At 48.9% G+C, this 27,124-nt stretch overlaps 1 protein-coding gene across 1 annotated transcript in view; it reads right to left on the bottom strand.

Annotated features, from left to right (window-relative positions):
• Positions 1-714: 714 nt before the first annotated feature.
• Positions 715-27,124, bottom strand: part of HEPACAM (hepatic and glial cell adhesion molecule) — a 73,617-nt gene continuing 47,207 nt past the window's right edge. Inside the window, exons 3-7 of the mRNA XM_050921708.1 lie at positions 20,256-20,537; positions 10,509-10,602; positions 7,748-7,821; positions 4,875-4,945; positions 715-2,859 (exon numbers count right to left, since the gene is read on the bottom strand). Of these exons, the coding sequence (XP_050777665.1) occupies positions 2,563-2,859; positions 4,875-4,945; positions 7,748-7,821; positions 10,509-10,602; positions 20,256-20,537 (818 nt within the window). The 3' untranslated portion in view covers positions 715-2,562. The remainder of the gene's footprint in view (positions 2,860-4,874; positions 4,946-7,747; positions 7,822-10,508; positions 10,603-20,255; positions 20,538-27,124) is intronic.

The following is a 27,124-nucleotide window of genomic DNA, read 5'->3' as shown; positions in this document are numbered from 1 at the left end:
CCTCCCTGCAGCACAACGAACCCTGGGATGTACCCCCAGCAGACACACATCGGGGCATGCAGCAGCAAAGAGGATGCAGTGTTACCCACTGTCTGTGCCAGATTCACTCCTGCTTTACACCAATGTAGCCCTACTGCCTGTGGAGTCACTCCTGATTTACACCAATGTTACCCACTGTCTGCGCTAGATTCACTCTTGCTTTACACCAATGTTACCCATTTTCTGCACTAGTCATGCCTGCTTTACACCAATGTTACCCATTGTCTGCACTAGAGTCACACCTGCTTTACACCAGTGTAGCTCTACTGCCTGTGGTGGAGTCACTCCTGATTTACATCAGTGTTACCCACTGTCTGCACTAGATTCACTCCTGCTTTACACCAATGTAGCCCTACTGCCTGCGCTGGCGTCACTCCTGATTTACTCTGGCCTGGCTGAGAGTTGAGTCAGGCTGTGAGCCAGTAAAGCTCCCTCCTTCAGAGAGTAAGATGTTTTTCTGGGCCTTCAGCTCAGCCCATCTCCTCCTCAAGGAGCAGAAAGCGCCTGACCTGAGAGGCATGTTGGTCGTGTTTTGCCCTTAAACGTTTCTAAACGTCAAAGGTGAGGCTGCAGGTCCTGGCCAGGCCAGACTCGTCTGTCTGCGACATGCAGGGCTTGGGCACCAGATTTTGTTTGGCAGTGGTGGCAGATGAATGGAGCAAAGCAGCCAGGCTGGAGGGTAGTAGGTTTAGTTTATTATTCAACAGTGTCTGCTCTTACAGGGATGCAGTACAAGCTTGTGGGTGTGAGGAGGATGTGGGGCCCTAACCCCTCCTGGCTAGATGGCAGCTTCTCTCACCACACATTGCTGGGGGGTGGGACGCTCTTCTCCTAGCTACCGTCCCCAGAGAAGTCAAACATGAATTTGCACTAGTGTCACGTCTGAATGTCCGTGTAAAGAACAGGCAATTTTCACAGAAAATAGAGACATGGCAGAGCTGGCGGGGGAAGAGAAGACAGCAGTCGGGCTAACTAGACACCTGTCAGGCAAATCCCAGGGCTCAGCGTGCTACGAGCAAGCGGACTGCGAGGGAACATGGTCCGTGCAGCCGTATGTCAGAGACGGAACAAAAAGCTATTTCACAGCAAAAGAATATACCCCAAGCTGTGCTAGTGATCTGGAGTTCCAGTCCGGGGCCTCGAAAGTCCCCCCCCCACACCTGTGGGGCTGCCCTACAGGAAGGCAGTGACAGTCAGTGGAGCTGACCCTGCAGGCAAGGGGCAGTGCCGTGGAGGGAACAGGGCGGCTGCTGCTGAGATGGCAAAGCTGACTGGCTCTGCTGCCCCAAGCAGAGATGAGATGAGGCTGAGGCTGGGGGCCTGGTGGGGCCAGGACTCACATCTGCGCTCGCTGAAGCAGTGACTTCATGCCACTGTTTTGGGCCCTCTGCGCTGTCTGGTGGGGCAAAGGGCTGGAAAGCTGCAGGTTCCCCTCAGCTGAGGAGCCCCCTGGGCATAGGTGCAGGGAGAGGTCCCAACTGGAACAGCCAGCTCCTAAGCCGGCCCTTGTGCAGCCCTGGGCATATGCATGGCTGGAAGGTTACTGCACTAGCTGTTCTCAGCCAGTGTGATGCCCCCTTGGGGCCACAGCAAATTTAGATCTGAGACGGCTATAAAGTACACTGCGGCTGGGGCCCCCTGTAACTGGTCCCATGATCAGGGACCCACAGTGAGCTTCTTTGTGGCTGTCAGCTCCACCCAGTGGCCTTTCGCTCTGCCTGCTTTTCCGGCACAAGCATGGACTAGTTTCAGCAGCGTGCTGCCTCTAACAGGCCTTCCAGCCCCTTCCAGCCCCTTAGCAAGCTCTGTAAATGAGCAACGACTCACCACTCTGAGAGTCCTGGGCCTCCGCTCCTTTCCCACAGCTCCGAAACCAGCCCCGCAATGCCTTGTGAATGTCTGCGAGCCCTGGCCAATGATCAGCCCTCCGCCCAGAGGGACACGGCCACACGTGTGTGCCCACAGACACGCTCCACGCCGACAGCAGCCCACAGGGGCCTGTGTGGAAGCTCACGTGCAAATGTACTTGCCCACAGGCTCACATAATGTCACACGGAGAGGCACACTGAGGCAGACAGGCACACCTAGTCACACTCGAAAGCATGCCTGCTTACACACACCTACTCACGCTAAGCTGCACGCACACACACAGACACAGGTTCTCATGCACATACATGCACGTGTAGAGCTGCGTAGGGACAGATCTCAAGTGTGAGGGAATTAGTCTGACACCCCAGAAAGCCAAACCTTAGTGAGCTGCCTGGGATTGCCCTAGAGCGTTAAATAGCAAATTAGTGTCTTTAAACCCGCTGAAGCTGGAACACTGAGGCTACAGTAAATTTTAAACTGGGCTCATCCAGCCAGCGGAGCAACACGTTTCACCTTTATCTACAGGCAGTACCTGGGCCCCATTCACCACCTGGAACACGCGGACATACACACGCCTGAAACCAATGCACTGCCACCTGTTAGAGACCCATTCCTAGGCAGCGGGAGCTTCCTGTTCACATGAGCTGGATGCTCTCAGGCTTTGATTTCGACAGAGTTGGCCTCCTCCTGCTCCCGGATGATATGAACGCCAGCAGTCCGCAGCATGCGTGTAGCACTCCGGGAGCGCACCGGAGAGCCGGGTGACCTGGGCGGGGATTTGTGTGTTCTGGAGGAGGCTGGAGATTGGGCTGGGGAGCGGTGATATCTGCGAGCCGATCGAACAGGAGGACCTGGGGATCTGCCAGGAGGAGAGCTGGAATAGCTGGGTGATCCTTGCTCGGCTGCCGTTCTTGCATGCGGAAAGGAATCCTCTTCTGCCTCCGGAGAATCCTTCAGGAATACAAGAAGAAGCAACAGGCAGTGTTTAGGATGAGCTGAGCAAAGACAGTAGTGGCATTGCATTTGGGGCAGGCCTTAAAAGCCAGCAAGAGGCAGATCCTGCAGTAGCTGGGTTCTCCATCCAGCGCTTTTCCATTCCCAGAGACACACAGGGGTTAATGCTTGTGTGAGCTCCAATCACAGCACTAGGAGTCATGACAGCATGGCTTACTAGTTTTCAATCTGCTCCATCCTCCTCTGAGCGCAGGCAGGCCTCAGGCCACTGCAGAGTGGGGACAGATCATGCCAGAGGGCATTTGTAAAGAGCATCAATCGTGTTTGCTACCAGGGCAGGACCCCTGGACTTTTGATGGGGTTTCCCAGCAGGTGCATGCCCTTAAGCGCCGCTCAGCTGGTGCTTTCTGATGTCCTGAGCTGCGGATTATCACACACACCAGCTCCCTTCCCTGGAGAAGGTTCAGCCAGCAGAGACTCAGAATGGCATGTTTTGCTGCCCATGCCTGCAGTGCTTCCCAGTGCTCCTGGGGGCTTCTCCACAGCACCCTGCTCTCTCCACGTCTACCAGCAGGTGTCGCCCTTGAGTCACAATATGCTTGACTGAGACAAGCCAGGATGAGCTGGCAGGGGAGGATGGGAGGCATTGCTGAACCTGAACTTGTCTTCTTTTGCTTGTTCTTTTTAATAACAGAGCAGGTGAGAAATGAAGAAGCCACAGCCCATGGTTAAGGATGTGAGTCAGCTGCCATTAAAAGGCTGTTTTTTATATCCCTCCCAGGTTGCATGCTGAAAAAAAAGCCCCTTGCCATTTGAAATTCCTTGGGTATACAGTTCAGCCAGGGGAGAATGACTTGGAAAAGTTTGGACTTACCAAGACGGGTTCGGGACTTAGCAAACTGGGGGGAGGGGAAGAGTTCAATTTTTAAAGAATCTTGTCATTTCTCTTTTCTGTTCTGCCTCTGTTAGGCCTGAGGCTGGCTACCCCCTACGTGTTTGATAATTGGTTCGATGAGATGCTTTCGCGCGGGATCACTGTCACGTTGAGCAAAGCAGGAAGGCCTGCAAGATGCTCATCCTGCCACACCAGTGCTGTGCTGCTGGACATACTTAATACACTCCCAGGATGCTGAAAGAGTTCCCAGCCCTGGCAGTACTGGAGCAGAAGAGCCCAGCTGCCACTGTCAAAGAAGCCCACGTTCTGGGCCCATGGGAAAAGCTCAGCTGTGCAGAGGCCTGGCTACACAGAGGGGTTCTACTGGAGCTGGGTGGGAGTGAAAGCCGGGGCATGCTATTTTTGTACCCTTGGTGGGCTGGGCTCCTCCATACCCAGATAAATGCAATCTGATATCCTGGGTTGAATGTTCCACTGCAGCCAGCTACTTGGGACATGCCAAACTCACAGGTGCCACAAATCCCATTGCTACCTGCAAACACGCCCTTGCCTGTGCTGATGCAGCTTCTTCTCATGCATGGCCAGTTTGTTAGAGCCAGATGAATCTCAGCAGTTTGCTTTGGAGGCGCTCGACTAGCCATTTCCAGGGTGCGTCCCTCTGGGGTTCACGGCCCACAAGTTTTGCTTTGAGTTTCTGGCTCAAACAAACTGCAAACCTCAGAGGAATTCAATCAGAATGTCTGGGTCTCCCCCTATTTCACCTGAAACCACAAGTCCTGCACAATTTCCATGCACGGCTCTAAACTGATCCAAATTTGTCCAAGACAAACAGCTTCCCCCAAGTAGTGCAGGAGACTCAGCCAAGCGAGTCTATGACTCGTACTGGTAACAAAAGTTGCTAGGGCCACACTGGAAGTGTTTCACACAGCTCCAGGATTATGAGCCCATTTACAGGATCTGTGCCCGTGCCTCCATGTGAACGTGTCCCCTTTGGCCTTGCCTAGAACAATGCTGTCTCACTCTCTTATATGGAAAGAAATTGCCCTGCACCATCCCAGGGGAAAGCTGTGAAATTACTGGCCTACAGACCCGACGAGTTACAAAGCACAACACTTACTTTGTCCTTTAAGATGTAGAGAGCGACTGGATTCCTGCATTCATGTTCTCCGCTGCGGGGGACAATCTCAACTGTACAGAAACAGCAACAAACTTCAGTGACATTTCTGATTAATAACTGGAGAAGGACCCTGCACGCAGCGTGTCTGTGTGTGTATGTATGTGTATGTATGTGTGTCCATCCCAGCTGCTGCCCAGGCCAGACCCGGTGTGTGGGTGTTAGAATCCTCCTGGTTTTGCTTAGATTCCAGGAGCAGGACAAAGACTCAAAGTGCAAGTTCCCACAATCTTCCAGTCTCCATTAAGTCAGACTTACTGAACCAGATTTTGGAAATCCTGCCTGTTGTTGAATTACACTAGCAGTGCAGGCACAGGCTGCCAAGCACAGAATCACACACAAGCGGGGTAAAAACATGCCTGTGCGTGTTTGTGCTGCACAAAAAATAGATCAGGAGTGGCAGAGCTGGCTCCCTCCTGAGTGTAATATTTAGACAAACTTTGTGGGCAGCCTCCCAAAGGCTGCATCATAGCAGGAACCTGAGATCACGGCAATCAGCAACTAAAGTTTAGGAAGAAAGAGCCAGCGGCTGTAAGGGTGGCCTATGGCATATAGGATCCCTCCTCTCCTGGGCGCCATATGAGAAATTGGTCAGATGCAGGAAAGGGAAACAGGACTTTTTTTTGCTCAGATTCATGGTCTGTGAAAAATCAAACAGGAGCCAGGGGTTTATGGAGGATAGGTCCAGCAATGGCTATTAGCCAGGATGGGCAGGATGGTGTCCCTAGCGTCTGTTTGCCAGAAGCTGGGAATGGGAGACAGGGAATCAGGGCCGGCTCCAAGTGTTTTTGCACCCCAAGCAAACAAATTTTCCCCATCCCCCCGGCCCTGCCCCAACTCCGCCCCTTCCCTCCCCCATTCCAACCCCTTCGCCAAGTCCCCGGCCCTGCCTCTTTCCCAGGGTGTGCCGCATTTCCCCTCCTACCCTTCCCTCCCAGGCTTTCCTGGGAGGGAGGGTGGGGAAGCAGAGCGGCGGTGTGCTCGGGGGAGGAGGCAGAGGTGAGCTGGAGGGGGAGAGTGGTTCTTCTGCCCCCTCCAGGGTTACCTCCTGCAGCCCTCCCCACAGCTCACCTCTGCTCCACCTGCTCCCCTGAGGGTGCCGCCACCGCTCCGCTTCTCCCCCTCCCTCCCAGGCTTGCCAAAAAACAGCTGATTTGCACGGCAAGCCCAGGAGGGAGGGGGAGAAGCGGAGCGGCGACGCGCTCAGGGGAGCAGGTGGCAGTGGAGTGGAGGTGAGCTGAGGGGTGAGCAGTTCCTCTGCTCCCCCAGGGTTACCTCCTGCGGCCCTCCCACGTCCCCCACCACCGCAGCTCACCTCCACTCAGGGCCGGCTCCCAACTTTTTGTACCCCAAGCAACAAAAAAAACAGGAGCCGGAGTGCCGCCCCGTGCAAAGTGCCACCCCAAGCACATGCTTGGAGTGCTGGTGCCTAGAGCCGGCCCTGCAGGGAATGGATCACTTGATGACTCCCTGCTCTGTTCATTCCCTCTGGGGCACCTGCCATTGGCCGTTGGTGGAAGATGGGATACTGGGCTAGATGGATCTTTGGTCTCATCCAATATGGCCAGTCTTATGTTCTTATACAAGCCTCCTTGTACCCTCCCTCACCCCAAACAGGCTGAGTGACACAACACTTGCTCTAGGATCCCATCTGGCCTCTGGTTTCATGCATGCATACAGAGCCCCAGTGAAGGAACAGGGTCTTAAGCAGAAGCCAGAATAAATGATGGGGCTCAGGATCTAGAAAGCAGAGAAATCTGAAAACCATGTTTTGCAAGAGCATGGTGCTCCAAAGCCTTCAGTGCATCAGTCACAGCCACAGACTTCCCATCTCCATGTGAAGCAGGGCTTCCATTGAACAGATGCCACAGAGGAGTTGTTACGTGCCTGACCCTCCCCATGCTGGGAGCTCAGGATTAACAGCTGAAAGAATGCACAACTGAAAGAGCATGCAAAACATCACAAGGGAAATTGTGTATGCACACGTGGGCAGGAGCCACCAGCGCTGTGTTTGTTAACGTTTGTCTCTTCCTGCTGGGTTGTCTCAATGTGAAAAGCATGGGTTTGGTTAGGCCTGTAGCCCGTTAATCCTGGCTCTGGGATGCTGCACAGCAGCCTGAGCACAGGCAGGGACATTTGACCCACACATTGATTATTCAGGATGATGACATGATTAAACATCTTCAGACTAACTTTCTGGCTAATGCATCCCTGGGAAATAATTGCTCAGGACAGAGCTCTTTGTTATACAGGAAGCCAGGACAAAATCTAGCCTGTTGTTATTTCATAAAATATTAGGGTCGGAAGGGACCTCAGGAGGTCATCTAGTCCAACCACCTGTTCAAAGCAGGACCAATCCCCAACTAAATCATCCCAGTCAGGGCTTTGTCAAGCTGGGCCTTAAAACCCTCTAAGGAAGGAGATTCCACCACCTCGCTAGGGAACGCATTCCATTGTACATGACTTTGACATAGCTAGCGTTTACTAGTAGCCCTTGTGCTACCCAGCCCAAGGAGTCCCGTGGTGACAACTGTGCCCAATGGCAACGGTTTGCAGGTCGTAAGAGTCATTGCATAAGAGGGTCACTAAGGAGCCCTGACAACAAGCTATTACCAGCTGTTTTCCCAGCTCCCCAGTGTGTGTAAACAGGAAAACTCTTTGACTGTTTTCTTTGCCTGCAGAGGTGCTGTGTTAACTGGCTGCAAATAGCCACAGAAGCCAGGTTGGCGGGATTGGCCAACAAGCCCTGGAAGGCTCCAGCCATCTGTGCCCTGCAGAGAGTTCAGAGCAGACAGAATCTCAGGACAGTTATTTACCTTCGTGCTTTAAATGCTCTTCATTCTGATCCACGTATTCAGAGGAGCTTTGCTTGTCCAGCTTCCGTTTGTCTCTGTTAAATGTACAAAGTGTTTTGTAAAGAACAAGCCGGGAGACTTGTGCTCAGATGCCCTTTACTAACCATGTTCTCATCCCAGGGGAAGGCCCTTTGTGTGCTACTCATGGCTCTTCTGCTCCAAGGCAGCACAGTGGCACTGAGGCACCGATGCTGGGGAGGTTTCCCCAGCTTTATATACAGCCCAAGATCACTCCTGAGGAATGTGTTCAGTGGCAGAAGGGAACAAACATCCTAGGACTGCAAAGCGAAAGGAGGGTGGCAGCTGAGTCTGGGAGATGCTGCTGCTGGACCCTGCCTGCTCCAGGACCTGTCACCTCAGCTACTGCAATACTGGTCAGCAAATTCCTGGGACAACAGGATGGTTTGAAACAGAGAGGCTGACGGGGGGCAATGTGGGGAAACACCCAGGTAGTGAATGAGCGTGAGAGATATTGAGGGGATTCGGGAATTGGATTGGGAGGAGATCCCAGCTCTGGGGGGACAGAAGGGAACAGCATTGCAGCAATGACTCCAGGGAAAACGCAGATGAGGAGTAAGGGTTAAATATACATGAGAATGGTGCCACACGACTCAGGTCAGAATCCACTGTCTGGAGCAAACAAGGAACTGACTTGTAGCCTGGGTTCTATGGCAGCACTAGTCTGGGGGAGGGGGCTGGGGCTGGGTCAGGCTCCTCCACTGGGAATGACTTGTCTTTTATCAGGGGTTTATGTCTAGAAATAGCTCAGGGTGCATGAGAAGCAGTTAGCCCAGTCTGCCCTATTGTCAAGGTGGATATAAGCTGGTATTTAGCCTTCTCCAACTTTAAACATTTCTGGTTTTTAAAAAATCAACTCACCACTTTGTAAGAGACTATTTGCAAGTGAACTTTGGCAGGGGTGGCAGTGAGGGGGAGTGCCAGCTGGCTGTGCAGCAGCATTACACTCATGCACATTGTTTCTGAAAATGTGAGGAACTCATCAGAACTGCAGGACACAAGCAAGCCAGGCTGTTTGTGGTCCTGGGGGAATCAGTGATGGGCAAAGAGAAACCAACAGGAGCCAGGAAAGGAAACAGATTTTAATATTCCAATGACATCTCTGGGGATAGGGAAGCCTCCCACTCTCCCTAAGTGCTGACATCATCTCATGTGACAGAATGGGATTTGTTCCAAAGCCTGACTCTTTGCATGGAAGCCATCCCCTCCCTTATATCACATACAATATCAGGCTTGGAAGGGACCTCAAGAGATCATTGAGTCCAACCCCTGCTTTAAGCAGGACCAATCCCCAGACAGATTTTTACCCCAGTTCCCTCAACGAGGCCCTCAACGAGGCCCTCAAGAATTGAACTCACAATCCTGGGTTTAGCAGGCCAATGCTCAAACCACTGAGCTATCCCTCCCCCCACTACTTGTGTTCTATGGTGTGGGCTTCATCTGCCAAAGAGATTTTGCTCCCCACGAACCCTGCAGTGCAAATAGGCACAGACACTCCCATTCCCAGCCTGAGTGTAACACAGGGAGGGCGCTACTGGCAAGTCAAGCCCTTTCTTCATGGGTTTTGGGAAGGCGGTGGACAGAGTTGGACTCTTGGTCCTTATGAGGCAGTGCAGCGAGGGCAGAGATTGCCTGTCACCTGGTATGGGGACCCTCCATGGGACTAGAGCCAGCAAAGCTCACTCCCACGCCTCCCTCATCACAGCCCCCAGTGACGGGAAAGGGATGGAGGAGGAGCGGGCCCTGGGCACCTCGGCAATCTCCATTGGGCTTGAGGTCCCTTCAGTACGGCAGTCCCCAGGCTATTCTGTTCTGCAACCAGGGCAAATAATCATACGCCATGCCCAGCGCTGTGACAGTCCCTCCTGTCTGCACCCCACGGGGAATCCGCCCCACTTGGCGTGTGGGGTTATTGGGGTTATTCATTAATTCCAGGGTTGGGGGGCAGTTCATTGTGGGTTTGATTGATTGCAGAGTTTGTCAAGTTTAAGTGTCCAGGGCTCTGGGGAGCCCCTTCTGGGAAAGAATAAAGACACCAAGGCAATGTTACTGGGGTTGTATTCCCTGAAGCAGACAAAAGGCCGCTGGGCCCTGGGCTCCACAGACAGCCCAGCAAACTACATGGAACCATTCGCTGGGAGATGGTCCCCAGAGAGCTCCCAGCTTCTCAGCCAGCCCCATCCCACTAGGGTGACCAGATGTCCTGATTTTATAGGGACAGTCCTGATTTTTGCCTCTTTTTCTTATGTAGGCTCCTATTACCCCCCACCCCGTCTCGATTTTTCACACTTGCTATCTGGTCACCTTACACCCCACTCCGCCTGGCGGGGCTGGCATGGGTGAGAAAATGCAGCGTGAGAGAACAGATTGGAAAGAAAGAATAGGCCACAAAGAAACAAATGCAGATAAATACTAGTGTGTCGAAGAGAGACAGGCCTGACAGAGCAGGGGAAGCAGCCAGAGGGCTCTGTGTCCCTCTGCAATCCCCTTGTTGAGGCTGGGAGCCTGGTGCTGGGGATCCATCGGGGGTGCTGTGTCCCTGTGTGATCCCTGGGATGGGGCTGGGAGCCAGGAGCCTGGTGTAGGGGATCCATCGGGGGTGCTGTGTCCCTGTGTGATCCCCGGGATGGGGCTGGGAGCCAGGAGCCTGGTGCCAGGGAGCAGAGTAACAGATATTTTATTCAAGTTATGTGAAAATGCTCACTTTTTGGAGGGCTTCCAGCAGGCACAGACCGTCACCAAGGTGACAAGGAGGAAAATGCCCCCAGTGGAGAGGATTATGTAGAGGGAGCTCCTTCCTAGGAAAGAGAAGGCAGAGGAATTACCCGCTCACACCGCCGTGGCTGCCGTGTCATTGCCTCAGCCTTTACAAAGCCCATTCTGCTCTCTGCAGAGAGTACAAGGAGCAACCCAGCATCAATCTGCCCTCAGCAATGCTCAGCTTGGGGTCACACTGAAACCTTGCCAGGGATGCCTCAGATGGAGGAGAACCCAAACAGCCCAGGAGATGAGCACAATCCTCTGTTTCTTTCAGTTCTAACACACACAGCTGGGGAGAGCTGGAGGAGATCTGGACCAGCCTCTCTGGGCCCCTAGCATAAGGGAAATGAAGCAGAAAGAGATGATTTGCTCCTCTTCCAAGCTTCCAGGCTGAGCCCCCAGGACCCAGTTAAGTGCCCTGTTTTATCACTTCGCAGGTGTTTGTCAAACACCACACCCAGCAGGGATGGTGCAGAGGCAGTGAACGCCAGTGACTAGAAAAGAACGTTTGCTGGCCCTGGGTCTTGGACACACTGGAACTTCAGTGCCCAGGTTGGGTGGGGTCTGTGTCAGTGAGACTCAGACTTAAGGGGTTCAGGAGCCAAATTAGTGTCAACATTACCCAAAAGAGCCACAGTCATGTGAATTCATTGTGCCATTTACTATAGTACTATTCGTATTAAACAGTATGACAGGAAAATTTAGTTTATATAGTGACAGGGCAAGGCCAGAAGGCTATAGTAAAGTAGTGGGAGACAGATATAGTAGCCACAGGCTAAACAAATCCCTGTTACCAGGATAAGCAAATGGCAGCTGCTCCAGGTCAATTAAGACACCTGGGGCCATTAAGATCCTTCCAGAAGGCAGGGAGGACATCTAGGTTGATTGGGACACCTAAAGCCAATCAGGGGCTGGCTGAAACTAGTTTCAAACCTCCCAGTTAGTTAGGGGGGTGTGTGTGTGTGTGTCAGGAGCTGCAGGAGAAAGCCGTGCTGTTGGAGAGAATGAGCAGTATAAACCATATCAGGCACAAGGAAGGAGGCCCTGAGGTAAGAGTGAAGTGGATATTGAGGCCCTACATTCATGGCCCTGCATACAATTTTCCCACCCAGATGTGGCCCTCGGGCCAAAAAGTTTGCCTACCCCTGGGCTAGTGTCACAAGGGGACTTTGGTGCTGTTCATAAAGTAGTAGTGGAGGAGATTTCCACTTGACAACTTTTAGCCCCATGGTTAGTGCACACATCGAGAATGTGGGAGACCCACATCCAAGTCCCCCCTTTACCTGCAGTGGAGCAGGGATTTGAACATGGGTCCAGCCCTCCTAGGAGAGCACCCTAACGGCTGGGCTCTGGGGCTCTCACACAGGCTGTTGAAGCTGTTCCACTTTGTATACATAACTAAACAGCCAGTCGAGCATCTCACCTGCCAGGTGAGTGCCCTAAACACTAGACCATAAAGTCATTTATTCTCTCACTCTTTCTGGCCCAGTGACTAGTTCAAATGAAAAGTTTCTTTGGCTCCAAAGCAGACGTTGCCAATTCACTGAAGTTTTTGGATTTGGTTTGGGTCAAACCACTTTTTAAAAAATTATTTTTTGGAACTGCCAGTGAACCGAAAAATCAGTTTTTTGCCCAGCTCTGCTACAGAGGTTATGGATCTGCTTATCTGCCTATCTCAGTGATTACTAACTGGATGTCCACTTGGAGGCGCCAAGGGCCTGATTTTCATTAGTACCTACAGTAAATATTGATTTCAGCTGAGGATGGGCTGCTCAGCTCCTCTGCACGTGTTATAAAATTTGGGCATCAAGTTTAGGCACAAATTCTCAAGTGTTACCACGAATGTACAGAGGGTGAATTTCCCTCCTACCCCCCTCGGCATCTCCTCCCCCCACACACGGGGGGACTTCCACTCTTGCCAACTTTCACAATTTTATCTTGATAATTGATGATCTTTTATTGTGATAATTGGTGCACGTCTTTGCAATAATCACAGTCCTGTAGCAGATAAGCCCGATACCAATTGGAATGAAAAACAATATCCGACGAAGTGGGTATTCACCCACGAAAGCTCATGCTCCAAAACATCCGTTAGTCTATAAGGTGCCACAGGATTCTTTGCTGCTTTTAATATCCGTGAAGGAGTAATTCCATTTGGTGCTACTGCTCTGCAGCTAATTCTTCATTGAGCAAAGGCTAGGGGAGAAAATCCTGAACTAAATCCGCTGCAGAGAAAGTGGCAAGTGGTTGGCACTGCAATTCAGCTTTGCCCTCTGGCGTTTCCTGCAGCTGTGCTGGCTTCCAAACATCTTGGTCTTCCAAGCCTCTGGGCGCAGTCAGTGCTGCCAAGAGGAGGACTTTGATCCTAAGGCACACCTCTGTCTGCCGAGGCATCCACACTGAACGTTCAGGTAGAATGGTCACCCTCTTCAGACTTGCTTGTTGGAATGTGAGGACAATGTGCTCTGATATGCTAAATGATCTAGAGGAGGCTAGTGACCCTAGGAAATCTGCCATCAATGTAGGCCATCTCTCTGAAACCAGACTAACTGATAGGCTCTCTGCACCAGAGGCATTACACTTTCTCCTGGCACAGAAAAAGCAAACATCATCATCACAAACATGGGGTGGGTTTTGCAGGCAGAAACTCAGAGGCCCTGGAGGTTTTTCGCCTTCCTCTGCAGTGTGGGGCATGGGTCACTTGCTGGTGGATTCTCTGCAGCTTGAGGTCTTCAAACCACAATTTGAAGACTTCAATAACTCAGATATAGGTTAGGGGTTTGTTATAGAAGTGGATGGGTAGGGTTCTGTGGCCTGCTTTGTGCAGGGGGTCAGACTAGATGATCACATTGGTCCCTTCTGACCCTAGAATCTATGAGTCTATGAGTCTATGAGTAGTAGCCATGGTTAAATGTCCCATTGAAACATCAGAATGAATTGTACCACTCAGAATATCTATCACAGGAGGCTTTGCCAACGTCATTAGTATATCTGCTCCACCACTTTCCAGCTCTGAAGGGAAGGACTTGTTCTATCAGCAACTCGACAATGCCATCAGCAAGCTACCACCAGGCAAGCAACTCTGTCTACTGGGAGACTTCAACACAAGAGTCAGCTCAAGCCACAAGATGTGACTGCTAGGCACTGGCCACCATGGATTGGGGAAAATGAACAACAAGCAAAGGCTGGAGCTCTGCACCCCCGAGGACTGAGCATGACTGACACCTACTTCCAAGGCAGTGTCTTGCAGGACAGTCTTGTGGAGACACCCCAGATGTGGATGCTGGCACTGATTGAATTTAATTGTCACCTGCAGAAAACCTCTACAGGATGTTCTCCATACTCATAGTTTTAATGGTGTGTAGCAAAATATGGCTTTCGCTATGGAAATTCCATCATACTCAACAAAACTGTTGCCCATGTATTAACATCAACAACACACAAGACCAAGGAAGATGTCTCCAATTCACTACAAATCTCCTGGAAGGTATGGCATCAGTTGCACTTCTCATGAACGCTGATGCAGCATGAATACAGCCAGAATGAATATACATATAGCTGCAACCTTAGCTTTTGGTAAAAAAACTGTACAAGATAAAGACTGCTTTGCAGCATATTCTCAAGAAATGCTTCCAGTTATTGAACCAAAGTGCACAGCATATTTGCACCACAACATGAACTCCTCTCCTGAGACATGGGCTAACTGCAGAGTGGCCAAAGCACAATGCAATGAACAGCAAGACAATGTGCTAAATCATACTGGCTCCATCTGTGTAAGAAGAGACCTCTTAGACCTCCATTCTCATTGGATGCTTGTATGTAACGATGCAATCAAGAAAGCAATAGGTACGTCAGCCAAAAAGTCTGCCTCATTCAAATCTCTTAATGGAGACATCATCATTGACGGATGCAAACAGATGTAGTGATGGGTTGAACACTATCACAAAATTGATTAATGTGAAATCACGGTTTCTGAAGCAGCACTAAACGCAATCCCCAAGCTTCAGACCATCCAACAGCTTGATACAGAACCATTTAAAAATGAGCTAGTACATGTAATCAGCTTCCTAGCAGCAGGAAAGGCTGCAGAAAGAGATGGAATTCCAGCTGAAGTACTGAAACAAGGGCAGGTTGTGCTGAAACCTCCACACAATGTTTTGCTTGGCTACTAGAGGCAAGGAGGGGTACCGCAAGACGCGAAGGATGCCAACATCATAACATTGTATAAAACTAAAGGAGACTGCAGTGATTGCCACCACTACTCAGGAATTGCTCTCCTCACCGTTGCTGGCAAGGCATTTGCATAGGTCATTCTCAAACCATAAGTTCTGGTTGAACATACATATCCACAAAAGCAGCAAAGAGTTCTGTGGCACCTTATAAACTAACAGACATATTGGAGCATGAGCTTTCATGGGTGAATACATATCCACAGTCAGTGCAGCTTCCATGCTGGTAGATCTACTATCATCATGGTCTTCACACTAAGGCAGCTGCAAGAAAAGCGTCAAGAACAAGGAAAACCTCTCTAAGTTGCCTTCCTAGATTTTACCTGGTTAGCAGAACAGGCCTTTTTCCAACTGCTAGAGAGAACTGGTTGCCCCCTAATCCTCCTCAGTCAGATTCAATTCTTCCATGGTGGCATGAAGGCTATAGTCTAGTATTATGGTGATCACTCTGACAGATCGGAATTGTGCTGCCGTTTCAAACAGGGATATGTTTTGGCCCAACACTCTTCGATCTATACTGTTTGCTACTTTGTCATGCTTTCTCCTCTCCATGCAAGCTCAAATGGAAAAAAACTCTTCAATATTCCAACACTTGCTGATAAGAGAATTTCTTTTTGCCAACAATGCAGGACTCATCACACACAGTGAAGTGGTGCTGCTGCAACTTTGTAACAGCTTTTCGCTAGCTTGTGATACATTTGGACTAACCATCAGTCTAAAGAAGAAAATGAATATGGCACAAGGCGTATTGATTGCACCAGAAGTTTCAATAGCTAACACCATGCTCAAAGTTGTGCACAGGTTCTGCACTCTAGGATCAACTATGTCAGAATTTATCTCAAGATGAAGAGTTTAAATCTCACAATAGAAAGGCAGGTCCTATATTTGGCCAAGTGACTAAGAGCGTGTGTGTGTGTGATGACAGGAAACTAACACTGAACACCAAGGTATGAGTTTACCAAACGTGTGTTTCGAGCATGCTGCTGTATGGTGGCGAGATCTGGACCTCCTACAATGGGCATCAAAAAGACTAAAAAGCTTCCACACCCATTGTCCACACTGTGCTCTAAATATCAAATGGGAAAGCAGAGTTTCTGACACCAAAGTAAAGCAAAATTGCCAAGTCTAATCACTAATCTCAAATACAGACATTTCCGGTGCCTTGGTCTTCTGCATCAGATGGAGGATGGACCCATTCAAAAGCATCTCCTATAAGGAGAAATTGTGGATGCTGCAAGGCTACTGGGCCGACCTAGATTGATGTTCAAGGACATTTGTAATAGGGACCTGAAAACTTTCAAGATCTGGGAAGATACAGCTAACAGGCCAGCCTGCAGCACTAAGCTATGCCAGGGAGTCAAATAGGCTGAAGAGAGGTGTTTGAGAGAGAGGAAAGTGAAGAGAGCAAAAAGGAGAACAGTAGTCACTGTTTTGATGTTCTTAAAGCCCTAGCTCCTGGAGTCATGTGATGACATGAGAATCTCAGCTCTCATTTTTAAATGAGTACATTTTTAGCTCACTCAAGCTTACTTTCTAGCTTACAGAAGGCCAAAAATACATATTTTTGAAATCTCATGATTGTTTGAGCCCAGCTCATGATTTTTGAATGTTTGAGGTTGGCAATGTTGTATTTTTAACATCATGAATGGAAAAGATTCCTCTCCTGGTGGGTGAGATCCAAATGAGCAGCACAGGGGTTATAGCAAGGTTATTGCATCAAATAAAAGGCTCATCTGACCAGTGACGATCAGCATCCTCAACTAGTCTTGAATGTGAATCATGACCAGGCTAAAAATGGACTCTGAGTGGGCTTAGTAGATGGGGACTCAGGAGAGCTGGGTTCTGTTCCTGGCTCTACCATTGATCTGCTGGGTGACTGTGGGCAAGTCACTTTCCCTTCCCAATGCCCCACTCTTTGCTTAGTCTATTCGGACTGCAAGATCTTAGGGGCAAGGACTGTCTCTCAGTCTGCTTCTGGGCAGCTTCTGGCCCCATGGGGGCTTGATCTTGATCAAGGCCTCTAGGTGCTAGTGTGATGGAAATATTTACTAAGAAAAACCAGCTTTGAGCATGAAGAGATTGAACTCATTTTCCTAACAAATGTAATCAATGACTGTAAGGACTGAGAAGGGTTTGCTGGTGGGAGGTGAAGAGAACAAATTCTAGCCATGCATTAAATGAACATTGTGTGTGTATTAGAATGTTATAAACAACTAGAACAGAGTCTGTTGACAGTTGAATCTTTAATTACCCTGACCCCGATTGGAATTGAGTATTATTCCTGGCCTGAAAGCCCTGATGAATATGGAAGACATTCTAGGCACCACAGGAGACTTCCCCTTTAAGGGACAAATAAGGGAAGCCAGACCCAAACTACCCTCTCTTCTGAGATTGCACCTTGCGGCTGGCCCCAAGAATCTGCCTAAGCATCCTGATTTCTTCAAAAGTAAGAGGTCCCCATCCCACTCACTGCTATAAAGTTGGCAAGGTTTCCTCAAGCCCTGGCTGTGAAAAGCAGCATTTCAGTGACTAGGATACTTCTACCATGAGCATCAGACCCAGAAAATCCTGGCACCCTCACGTCCACTTGCAAACATTCTGCATGGGTCCGGTATTAAACCCGATTTGTAACTGAGCCTGTGCTTACAAAGGTGGGGTAGGCTTTGGCCCATCCCCAGGCTAACACAGGGCACTGATGGTTGGGCAGGACAGAACTGTGGCACTTTGTTATGGGAGAGTCCAGACAGCATGACACAGGCAAGGGGGTCAGAGGGATCGAACTGTGCAGGCCCCTCCCTCATAGAGAGGACCAGGCAGGAGCCCCCCTCTTTGAATGCTATGTTTCTCTGGCACAGGTACAATCGGGCTTTGTATCCTGCCTACAAGGACAGAAAAGAAAGGGGTTGTGACAAGCAAAGAAAGGCCTCTAATTTAGCTCTGTTTACCCTGCAGCTCTGAGGCCAAGTTCAGCACATCAGGGACTCTTCCTCACTTCAGAGAAGAGTTTAAAGGCCAAAGAGGACACAGATTCCTGCCTTCTCACCCTCAGTCATTTCCAGCATGGAACCAACATTTAACTCCTTGGGACCAGTCGGGTTGTTAACATGACAGAGACCTTAGCAGCCTGGCTGACGTTTGGATTTTGCATCATGCACTGGGGTGGGAATTGAATGCATTTTAGTGCTCTGTTAACTTAGGGAGACATTTCAGCTCAGTAAGGGCTGTGCTCAGCAATGCAGCTTAGCCCTTGGACTGAACGCAGCGGGAAGCATGCCCCAGCAGGGATACAACATTCCCCAGAAGCCAGAGCCTGCAGGATGCCTGACAGACAGTGCAAACAAAGCCCCTGCTGTGTGTGAGGCTCAGATACTGCGGTGATGGGCATGGTGGAGACACCCACGGACACGAACCCGCCCCATCAATGCCAGGTTTGGATGGTGGCGGCAGGCGAGGCAGGGCCACACACTGAATGTCTCTGTCCCTTTCCATGAGTCTCCAGTCCCCTGTTCTACCCTGTCCCCAGCCTGGCCTTGCCCTATGCATTAAGCCTTCCCTGCAGCCCCTTGCCCCCCACGCTGCTGGGCATTGCAGGTGAGCAGCAAGTACAGGACCGAATCATAGAATATCAGGGTTGGAAAGGACCTCAGGAGGTCATCTAGTCCCACCCCATGCTCAATCCAGGACCAATCCCCAGATTTTTACCCCAGTTCCCCAAATGGCCCCCTCAAGGATTGAACTCACAACCCTGGGTTTAGCAGGCCAATGCTCAAGCCACTGAGCTACCCCTCTCCCCCCCCGAGAGTCTCCCGGCTCTCAGTTCCTGTGCCTGGTGCCACATTGACCTCCACTGACTTGGAGGAGCAATTGCTCCCTGTGATGGACTGCTCTGAGATTTTACTACTTGCCTTAACAGACGTCTGGTGAGCATGTGCAAACGGTGATTTTTCAGGTGCCAAATCTGGGTAGATGTATATGGGGGCAGCAAATGCCATTTCCCTGACCCCAAGGCTGCCACTCTGCCAAATTTCAAGTCCCTGCTCCAAAGCACGGTGACACTAGGGCTTCTCAAAGAAATCGCACGTAGGAATTTTTTGACCTGGATGAAACCACCAGTGTTAACTACATAGGCTAACTTCATAGTTCATAGGCTAACTTCAGCTGCAGCATGTATTATCCCAAGAGAAGATCACAGTAAGTGTTTGTGAGCGTTAGTACTGAGACAGTATCATTCACTTCTCGTGCACTGGGAGAGGGGAAGGATCTCTACAACACTTGTGCCTTGCATTGGGGTTGCACAGAGGGAAGGGTGAAGTGGCCATTCAGTGGTACCTTGGCACCTCTTTTCTGCCACAGGAAGCACTGTGTGGAGGGCAGAGGCAAGGGTGGTCTGTGCTAGGACTAAGGAATGTACCACAGGATCTCTCCAGGCAGTCAGTGCGAAGGAGCCAGACTAGCCAAGTGGCCTCAGAAGGCTGCACTGCAATGCCATGCTCTAGCTGCAGATGGTAGGCGGAATTCACCTGCACTTCACCCACACAGAACTGGAGAGTGGCTATTTCAGATACAGTGAGAAGGAAAAAGCCTTCTAAAAGATCAGCCACCCCAGAGTGGGAACCTGGCCCCGCACATTGTGGGCTCTGCACATGCAGCTACTTACTGCTTTTATGCAACCCTGAGAAAACACAAGTAGTTATATCATTTGGCATTAGGGTGACCAGATAGCAAGTGTGAAAAATCAGGACGGGGGTGGGGGATAATAGGAGCCTATATAAGAAAAAACTCCAAATATCGGGACTGTCCCTATAAAATCGGGACATCTGGTCACCCTATTTGGTATCAGCAAATACCAATTACTCAGTCACTTCCTGTAACAATTAACTAATCTTAGTAATACAGAGCAATCACCAGTAAAGGGCAAGGAATTTGTTTATTTGTTTTCAGTTATTAAAAAATTACTATGTAAATGTTGCTTTCAGGTTCTAGATGAGGCAGCACAGAACCGCTAGCACCTCGCTGGGGCATTTGCGTCACTACTGACACAAAGATCAGCACACGTCTCATGAGTGACTTACCTCCCTCTCTGTAGTATTGGGCTCTCTATCAGTTACTGGGGGCCTTGAAGTCAATACTGAGCCAAGAAGCAAAGAACCTTCCACTGAGCTACTGGCACCCTTCTTGCAGCGCAGAACTCCCTAGTGTGCCGCTGAAGGGCTGGCTTCATATCGGTGCCGAGTGAAGAGGGGCCCCTTTTACACCTATCAGCAAATTTCCACCACAGGTCACAATTGTGCACTGCTTTCCATGGGCATTTCACTGGATTTAAATATGTCCTGCCTGAAACCACCATATCGTGTTCCCAGTGTGTGCCAGGCTGGAGAGTTTCTGCAGCATGTGGAATGGACAATGTCACCGCACAAACTGTATGCCTTCCCCCCACATGTCCGCACTGTCGGAATACTTACTATACACCGTCAGCTTTATTGGGACGCTGCGCCCGCTACTAATGGGGTTTTCTACCAGACAGCTGTAAATGTCATCATCAGACATGAGGACTCTTGTGATGGTGAGCACCTTCTGATCGTGGGAGAGAAGGAGCCGTGAGTCGTTGCTGAGGGGCTTGCCGTCCTTCAGCCAGGTGTAGGTGGGCTTTGTGCCATTCTCGTGGGAGCAGTTCAGGGTGAAATACTCACTTAGCTCCAGCACAGTGGATGATGCAAGGACAACATGAGGCTTTGAAATTGGAACTAGAAGAAAAAGAAAATAAAAACACTTCTAATTAACACTACGAAAGAGACAGCCTCTCCCCGCAGTTCTACAGCCCCTGCCCCTGCTCCAATAGCTTTCCCCATCCCCGGCCTGAGGAGAAACTGGCATAGCCAGTAGCAGAGTCCTGCTCACTCATTGCACTTGACCAGAAAGAGTCAGGGGTCTGGCCATGGAGGAGCACTGAAGACGAGGGAATCCCCATGTCCTTGAGGCTCAGATCACTGGGCCTTAGCAAACTCTGACTGCAAAGAACTGCTGAGTTTTCCAGCAGTCCTCACATGTCATTATTTGTTTGCACCCAGAGACCACAAAAGAGATTAGGGCCATATTGTGCTGGGTGGTGCACAGACACATACTGGAAGAAACAGCTCCTGCCCCAAAGAGTTTACCCTCTAAACAGACAAAGGGAGGGTCATTCTCTCCCCATTGTACAGATGGGACCTGAACCCAGAGAGATTAAGGGACTTGCCCAAGATCACAGAGCTGGGACTGACCACAGAGCTCCGGGGTCCCAGCCCAGCCCAGCACCTAAACTACAAGGAGATCCTTTCTCTCCAAACGGTTAGCAGGCGTGTTTGTGAGTCTCTCTCATTTTTTTTTTTTGTTTGTTTCTGATTCTGCCCTGAAGCTTACTGTTTGGCCACGGCCATTGGTCCCCAGCTGCTGCTGGATTCCATTCACTGTGCACCAGTGACAGCACAAGTCCCTTGACATGTTAATCAGCCATCTGAAATCCCAGCTCCGCCTACTCAGGGAGAGGTTTCCCCTCCCACACTTGGTGCTGGGAGGAAGTGATATTATGACATTAACCAAACACTGGTCTGTGACAGCCACAGAGGCCTCATGTCACATGCCATGGCCCACCCTCCATCAATTGCCCTGTCTGACCTGACGGGGGACAGAAACAGGAGCTAAGGAAGCTCTCACTAGAGGAGGGCACTGCCACTCCAGAGCGAGGGCGCTGTCCTACCCAAGTGGCTGCAGGTCACCTGGCTGTCTCTGTTTTCGCTTGTTCTTAAATGTAGATCAGCTCATATGGGGATCTTGCTAACAACCAGAGCTGGTCAAAACGAATTTCCATTCCGCAGGAAACGTTGACATTTCAGAATTTGTTTTCATTCCAAATTGGACTGAAAAGTGTTTTCAAAATTTCCAGAAAAATTTCTGCACAAAATTGTGAAATTTTGTTTAGAATGTGACGTTTTGTTCATGTTTATGTTTTTATCATTATTTTTACATTATTTCATAACATGTCAGTGGTAGTAACGCATAATGATTTGTGTCAAAGTGACAAACTATTCCATTCATTACAACACAAACAGGAGACACTTTGGTTGAGAAAAAAGATAAGATGTTTCAATCTGTGCTAAGCAGCAGCTGCCTGTAAGAATCTTAAACCTTGATAAAATAAAAATAATTAGCTATTTCAACTGTTATGCCATATTATGGGCTGTGAGTAGTAGGAGGAGTTCATATTATGCACTGCTGCTATGGAAATGAGAACAACCCATGAAATAAATTTGAAAACAAAAGTTTAAAATTCCCAGAAATTAAAAATTTTCAAAATGGGAAAAAAAAAAGATGTTTTCTGTGGGATTTTTTCAAAATTGACACATTTGACATGAAAAAATATTTGGCAAACCAGCCCTATTAGCAACATGCCTATTAATTGTCACAGGTCAGAGTAACTGCACCTATATTTCCCCCTCTAAGGTCCACCAAGCACACCCACCCTCAGGCTTCCAGCTCCCCAGCCGTCATGGCTCTTGGGCAGAGTCCTGTGCCTCTCTTCCTCCTGAGCGGCATATTTCCAGACTGCATAGTCCCCTGCCTAAATTGTGAGTTCCCCAGCAAGTCACACTGTCTAAGTAGGCCTGCTTTGCCTTCTCCTCAAACAGTGTAATTGCCACAGTTGAGGTAACACATGGCTCTTTCTAAGCAAGCATAGCTATTCTTAAAGTGAAAGCATTATAGATAAAACATGTTATAAACAGTACAAGAATCTACACATGTGCTAATAAACTTAGCAGAGATTACCCCACAAGGGCTCAGGCAGGTAAACAGTCCTTCAAATCCTACACCAGGGTTTTTGTGTGGATACAAGCTCCTAACTTCTTTTTCTCAGAACAAGAACACTCATGCAAAGCTTAGTGCCTCCTTTATATGATATGGGAATAGCTAATTCATAGACAATGGGTTTCTCCTCAGGGTGTAGTTTCCAAAGGACAAGGTTTTGCAGAACCAGAGGAGTTACATTTGCGTACGCGTCCCCCTAGAGATTTCTTGGGGAACCCACTGAATTTCAAAAATTCACCTTGTTCCAAATAGTCATTGGAAGCTCCTAACACTTTTCAGGGTTTTCATTAGTCAGGTCTCCTCCCTGGAGATGTCACACACAATCCCACAATAATATGTGAACATTTGGTGTTTTCCATACAATGAACTCCTAAGATACTTCAATTTACGTCAGTAAGATTTGTCCAGGACATTGCTGTCATGCTAATTACTAGACTTCTTTTGGACTGGATATAGGAAACTAAACATTCCTAGAGGCTCTTGTGAACATTAAAATGGGAGGAGTGGTAGATACATTGGAGGGTAGGGATAGGATATAGAGGGACCGAGACAAATTAGAGAATTGGGCCAAAAGAAATCTGATGAGGTTCAACAAGGACAAGTGCACAGTCCTGCACTTAGGAAAGAAGAATCCCATGCACTGCTACAGACTAGGGACTGAATGGCTAGGTAGCAGTTCTGCAGAAAAGGTTCTAGGGGTTACAGTGGATGAGAAGTTGGATATGAGTCGACAGTGTGCCCTTGTTGACAAAAAGGCTAATAGCGTTTTGGGCTGTATAAGTAGGGGCATTGCCAGCAGATCGAGGAAAGTGATCATTCCCCTCTATTCGACATTGGTGAGACCTCATCTGGAGTACTGTGTCCAATTTTGGACCCCACACTACAAGAAGGATGTGGAAAAATTGGAAAGAGTCCAATGGAGGGCAACAAAAATGATTAGGGGGCTGGAGCACATGACTTATGAGGAAAGGCTGAGGGAACTGGGATTGTTTAGTCTGCAGACGAGAAGAATGAGGGGGGATTTGATAGCTGCTTTCAACTACCTGAAAGGCGGTTCCAAAGAGGATGGATCTAGACTGTTCTCAATGGTACCAGATGACAGAACAAGATGTAACGGTCTCAAGTTGCAGTGGGAGAGGTTTAGATAGGATATTAGGAAAAACTTTTTCAACAGGAGGGTGGTTTACCTAGGGAGGTGGTGGAAACTCCTTCTGTCATAACATATTTCCCAGATTTGGACCTTAGCGTCCAAAATATGGGTGTTAGCATGAAAACCTCCAAGCTTAGTTACCAGCTTGGACCTGGTAAAGCTGCCACCACCCAAAAAATTAGAGTGTTTTGGGGCACTCTGGTCCCCCCAAAAACCTTCCCTGGGAACCCCAAAGACCCAAATTCCTTGAGTCTTACAACTAAGGGGAATAAACCATCTCCCTTCCTCCTCCTCCCCTCCAGGTGGACCCTCCCTGGGTTCCTGGAGAGATACACAGAAGCAAGCTCCGTGAATCTAAACAGAGGGATTCCACCCTCCCTATTTCCAGTCCTGGAAATAGGTACCAAGAGAGAGAGCCAAGCTCTCCCCCCACCCCCCTCCTTCACCCAGAGGGAATGCAAAGTCAGGCTAGTAAATCTAACACACATAGATTTCCCCCTGACTTCTTCCTCCCACCAATTCCCTGGTGAGCTACAGACTGAATTCCCTGGAGTTCCCCACTAAAGAAAAACTGCAACAGGTCTTAAAAAGAAAGCTTTATGTAAAAAGAAAGAAAAATACATAAAAATGGTCTCTGTATTAAGGTGACAAATACAGGGTCAATTGCTTAAAAGAAATATGAATAAACAGCTTTATTCAAAAAGAATACAATTTAACACATTCCAGCAACTACACACATGTAAGTACAAAAGAAAACAATATAAACCTATGTCTATTCTTTTTGTACTTACAACTGGGAAACAGAAGATTAGAAAGCAGGAGGCAGAAAAATCCTTCCCATAGCCAAGAGGGACAGACACAAGACCAGAACAAAAGACTCACACACGAACTTCCCTCCACCCAGATTTGAAAAAGTCTTGTTTCCTGATTGGTCCTCCGGTCAGGTGTTTCAGGTTACTCCTTTCCAGGTGAAGGAGACATTAACCCTTAGCTATCTGTTTATGACACCTTCCTTAGAGGTTTTTAAGGTCAGGCTTGACAAAGCCCTGGCTGGAATGATTTAGTTGGGAATTGGTCCTGCTTTGAGCAGGGGGATGGACTAGATGACCTCCTGAGGTCTCTTCCAACCCTGATATTCTAGGATTCTATGATCAGTACTGAGACTAGCGATAGCACTTCATATACCCATTCAAAACAGCAGCTTTCCATAGTCTGATCAGGTGCGATTCTGGCCCCACTGAAGTCAATGGGAGTTCTGAGGTCATTGAGGCCAGGATTTCACCCATATGACCCAATGGAGAACAATGGGACTCAGCAGGAGGCCTTGCACTTGGTAGCGTTTGCAGTTGTTCTGACTCTAGTTGCCTAGCTGTCACCATCTTCAAGAAGTAAGGTCATGCTTTTCGGTGCTCTGGAGTTGCTAGGTCCTTTGTCTTTGGCATTTCTGAAGTAGTAAACTAGAAATCTAAACAAATGTTGAATAATAGAGCTCCACAACCTGCAGGCAAACAACACATTCGAGCAGTGTTGCACAGAGCTGTCTGTGCATTAGTGTTCTATACAGGGCCGGGAACATCACCAAACAATGAAATCTAACAAGGGTTGCTAAGGATGCTTAGCAAATGAGAACAATGAATAATCAAAAGCACTTTGCATTTTTAGTGTAACACATGCTAAGGCAGGAAGCCTGTTCTGCTGCAAAGCCAAACAGCTACTCCATAAGAACATATGAACGGCCATACTGGGTCATATCTAGCCCAGTCTCCTGTCTTCCAACAGTGACCAATGCCAGGTGCCCCAGAGGGAATGAACAGAACAGGGAATCATCAAGTGATCTGTCACCCATTCTCAGCTTCTGGTGAACAGAGGTTAGGGACACTATTCCTGCCTATCCTGGCTAATAGCCACTGATGGACCTATCTTCCATGAACTTATCTAGTTCTTCTTTTAACCCTGTTATAGTCTTGGCCTTCACAACATTCTCTAGTGAAGAGTTCCACAGATTGACTGTGTGTTGCATGAAGAAATACTTCCTTTTGCTTGTTTAAAACCTGTTGCCTATTAATTCATTTGGTGACCCCCTAGCTCTTGTATCATGAGAAGGAGTATATAACACGTCCTTATTTACTTTCTCTGCACCAGTCATGATTTTATAGACCTCTGACATATCCCCCCCCCCAATCATCTCTTTTCCAAGCTGAAAAGTCCCAGTTTTATTAATCTCTCCTCATATGGAAGCTGTTCCATAACCCTAATCATTTTTGTTGCCATTTTCTGAACCTTTTCCAATTCCAATATTTTTTTTTTTTGAGATAGGGCCACCACACCTGCATGCAGTATTCAAGATGTGGGAGTACCATGGATTTATATAGAGGCAATATGAAATTTTCTGTCCTCTTATCTATCCCTTGCTTAATGATTCCCAACATTCTGTTCACTTTTTTAACTGCCGCTGCTCATTGAGTGGATGTTTTCAGAGAACTATCCACAATGTCTCCAAGATCTCTTTCTTGAGTGGTAACGGCTAATTTAGACCCCATCATTTTATATGTATAATTGGGATTATGTTTTTCAGTGTGCATTACTTTGCATTTATCAACAGTGAATTTCATCTGCACTTTTGTTGCCCAGTCACTCAGTTCTGAGAGATCCTTTTGTAACTCTTTGCAGTCTGCCTGGGACTGAACTATCTTGAGTAGTTTTGTGTCATCTTCAAATTTTGCCACCTCGCTGTTTACCCCTTTTTCCAGATCATTTATGAATATGTTGACTAGGACTGGTTCCAGTACAGACCTCTGGGGGACACCACTATTTAGTTTTCCCATTCTGAAAACTGTCCATTTATTCCAGCTTTGTTTCCTATCTTGTAACCAGTTACCAATCCATGAGAGGACCTCCTTTCTCTCTGTCTCTCTCCCCTTCTCCTCTCTGTAACCTTCTTTCTGCACACCTCTGTGAAGGATTCTCTCTGTGTTCCTCTTCTCTCTCTAAAGCACTGGGTGAATCTCCTCTGCAGTAGAGCCCTGCAGCCTGACCCAAACTGACACAACCCGGTACGAGTGTCAGGGCTGAGTCAGGTCAGGTGGGAAAACAACCAGACACTTTCTGGGTCAGGTCAGGTGGGCTCTCCTCCTCCTGCTGCCTTTGGGGTTGGTGTGAGAGTGGCTGCATGCCCCAGTCCTGCCAGCCACCAGCTTACTGCGCCCTGTGTACAGCAGCCTGGAGCAAGTCACGTCACCTCTCCCTCTGCAGCACACAAAGTGGGGCAGCTGCAAAAGATGGCAGGAGCAGGGCATGCACCCCTGGTGCACCGAGGAGGAGAGACACCCTAACGAGATG

The sequence above is a fragment of the Gopherus flavomarginatus genome, chromosome 13, assembly GCF_025201925.1.
Source record: "Gopherus flavomarginatus isolate rGopFla2 chromosome 13, rGopFla2.mat.asm, whole genome shotgun sequence".
NCBI lineage: Eukaryota > Metazoa > Chordata > Testudines > Testudinidae > Gopherus > Gopherus flavomarginatus.
Note: the sequence above shows the minus strand (reverse complement) of the source record. Positions and strands in the feature narration are given on the sequence as shown.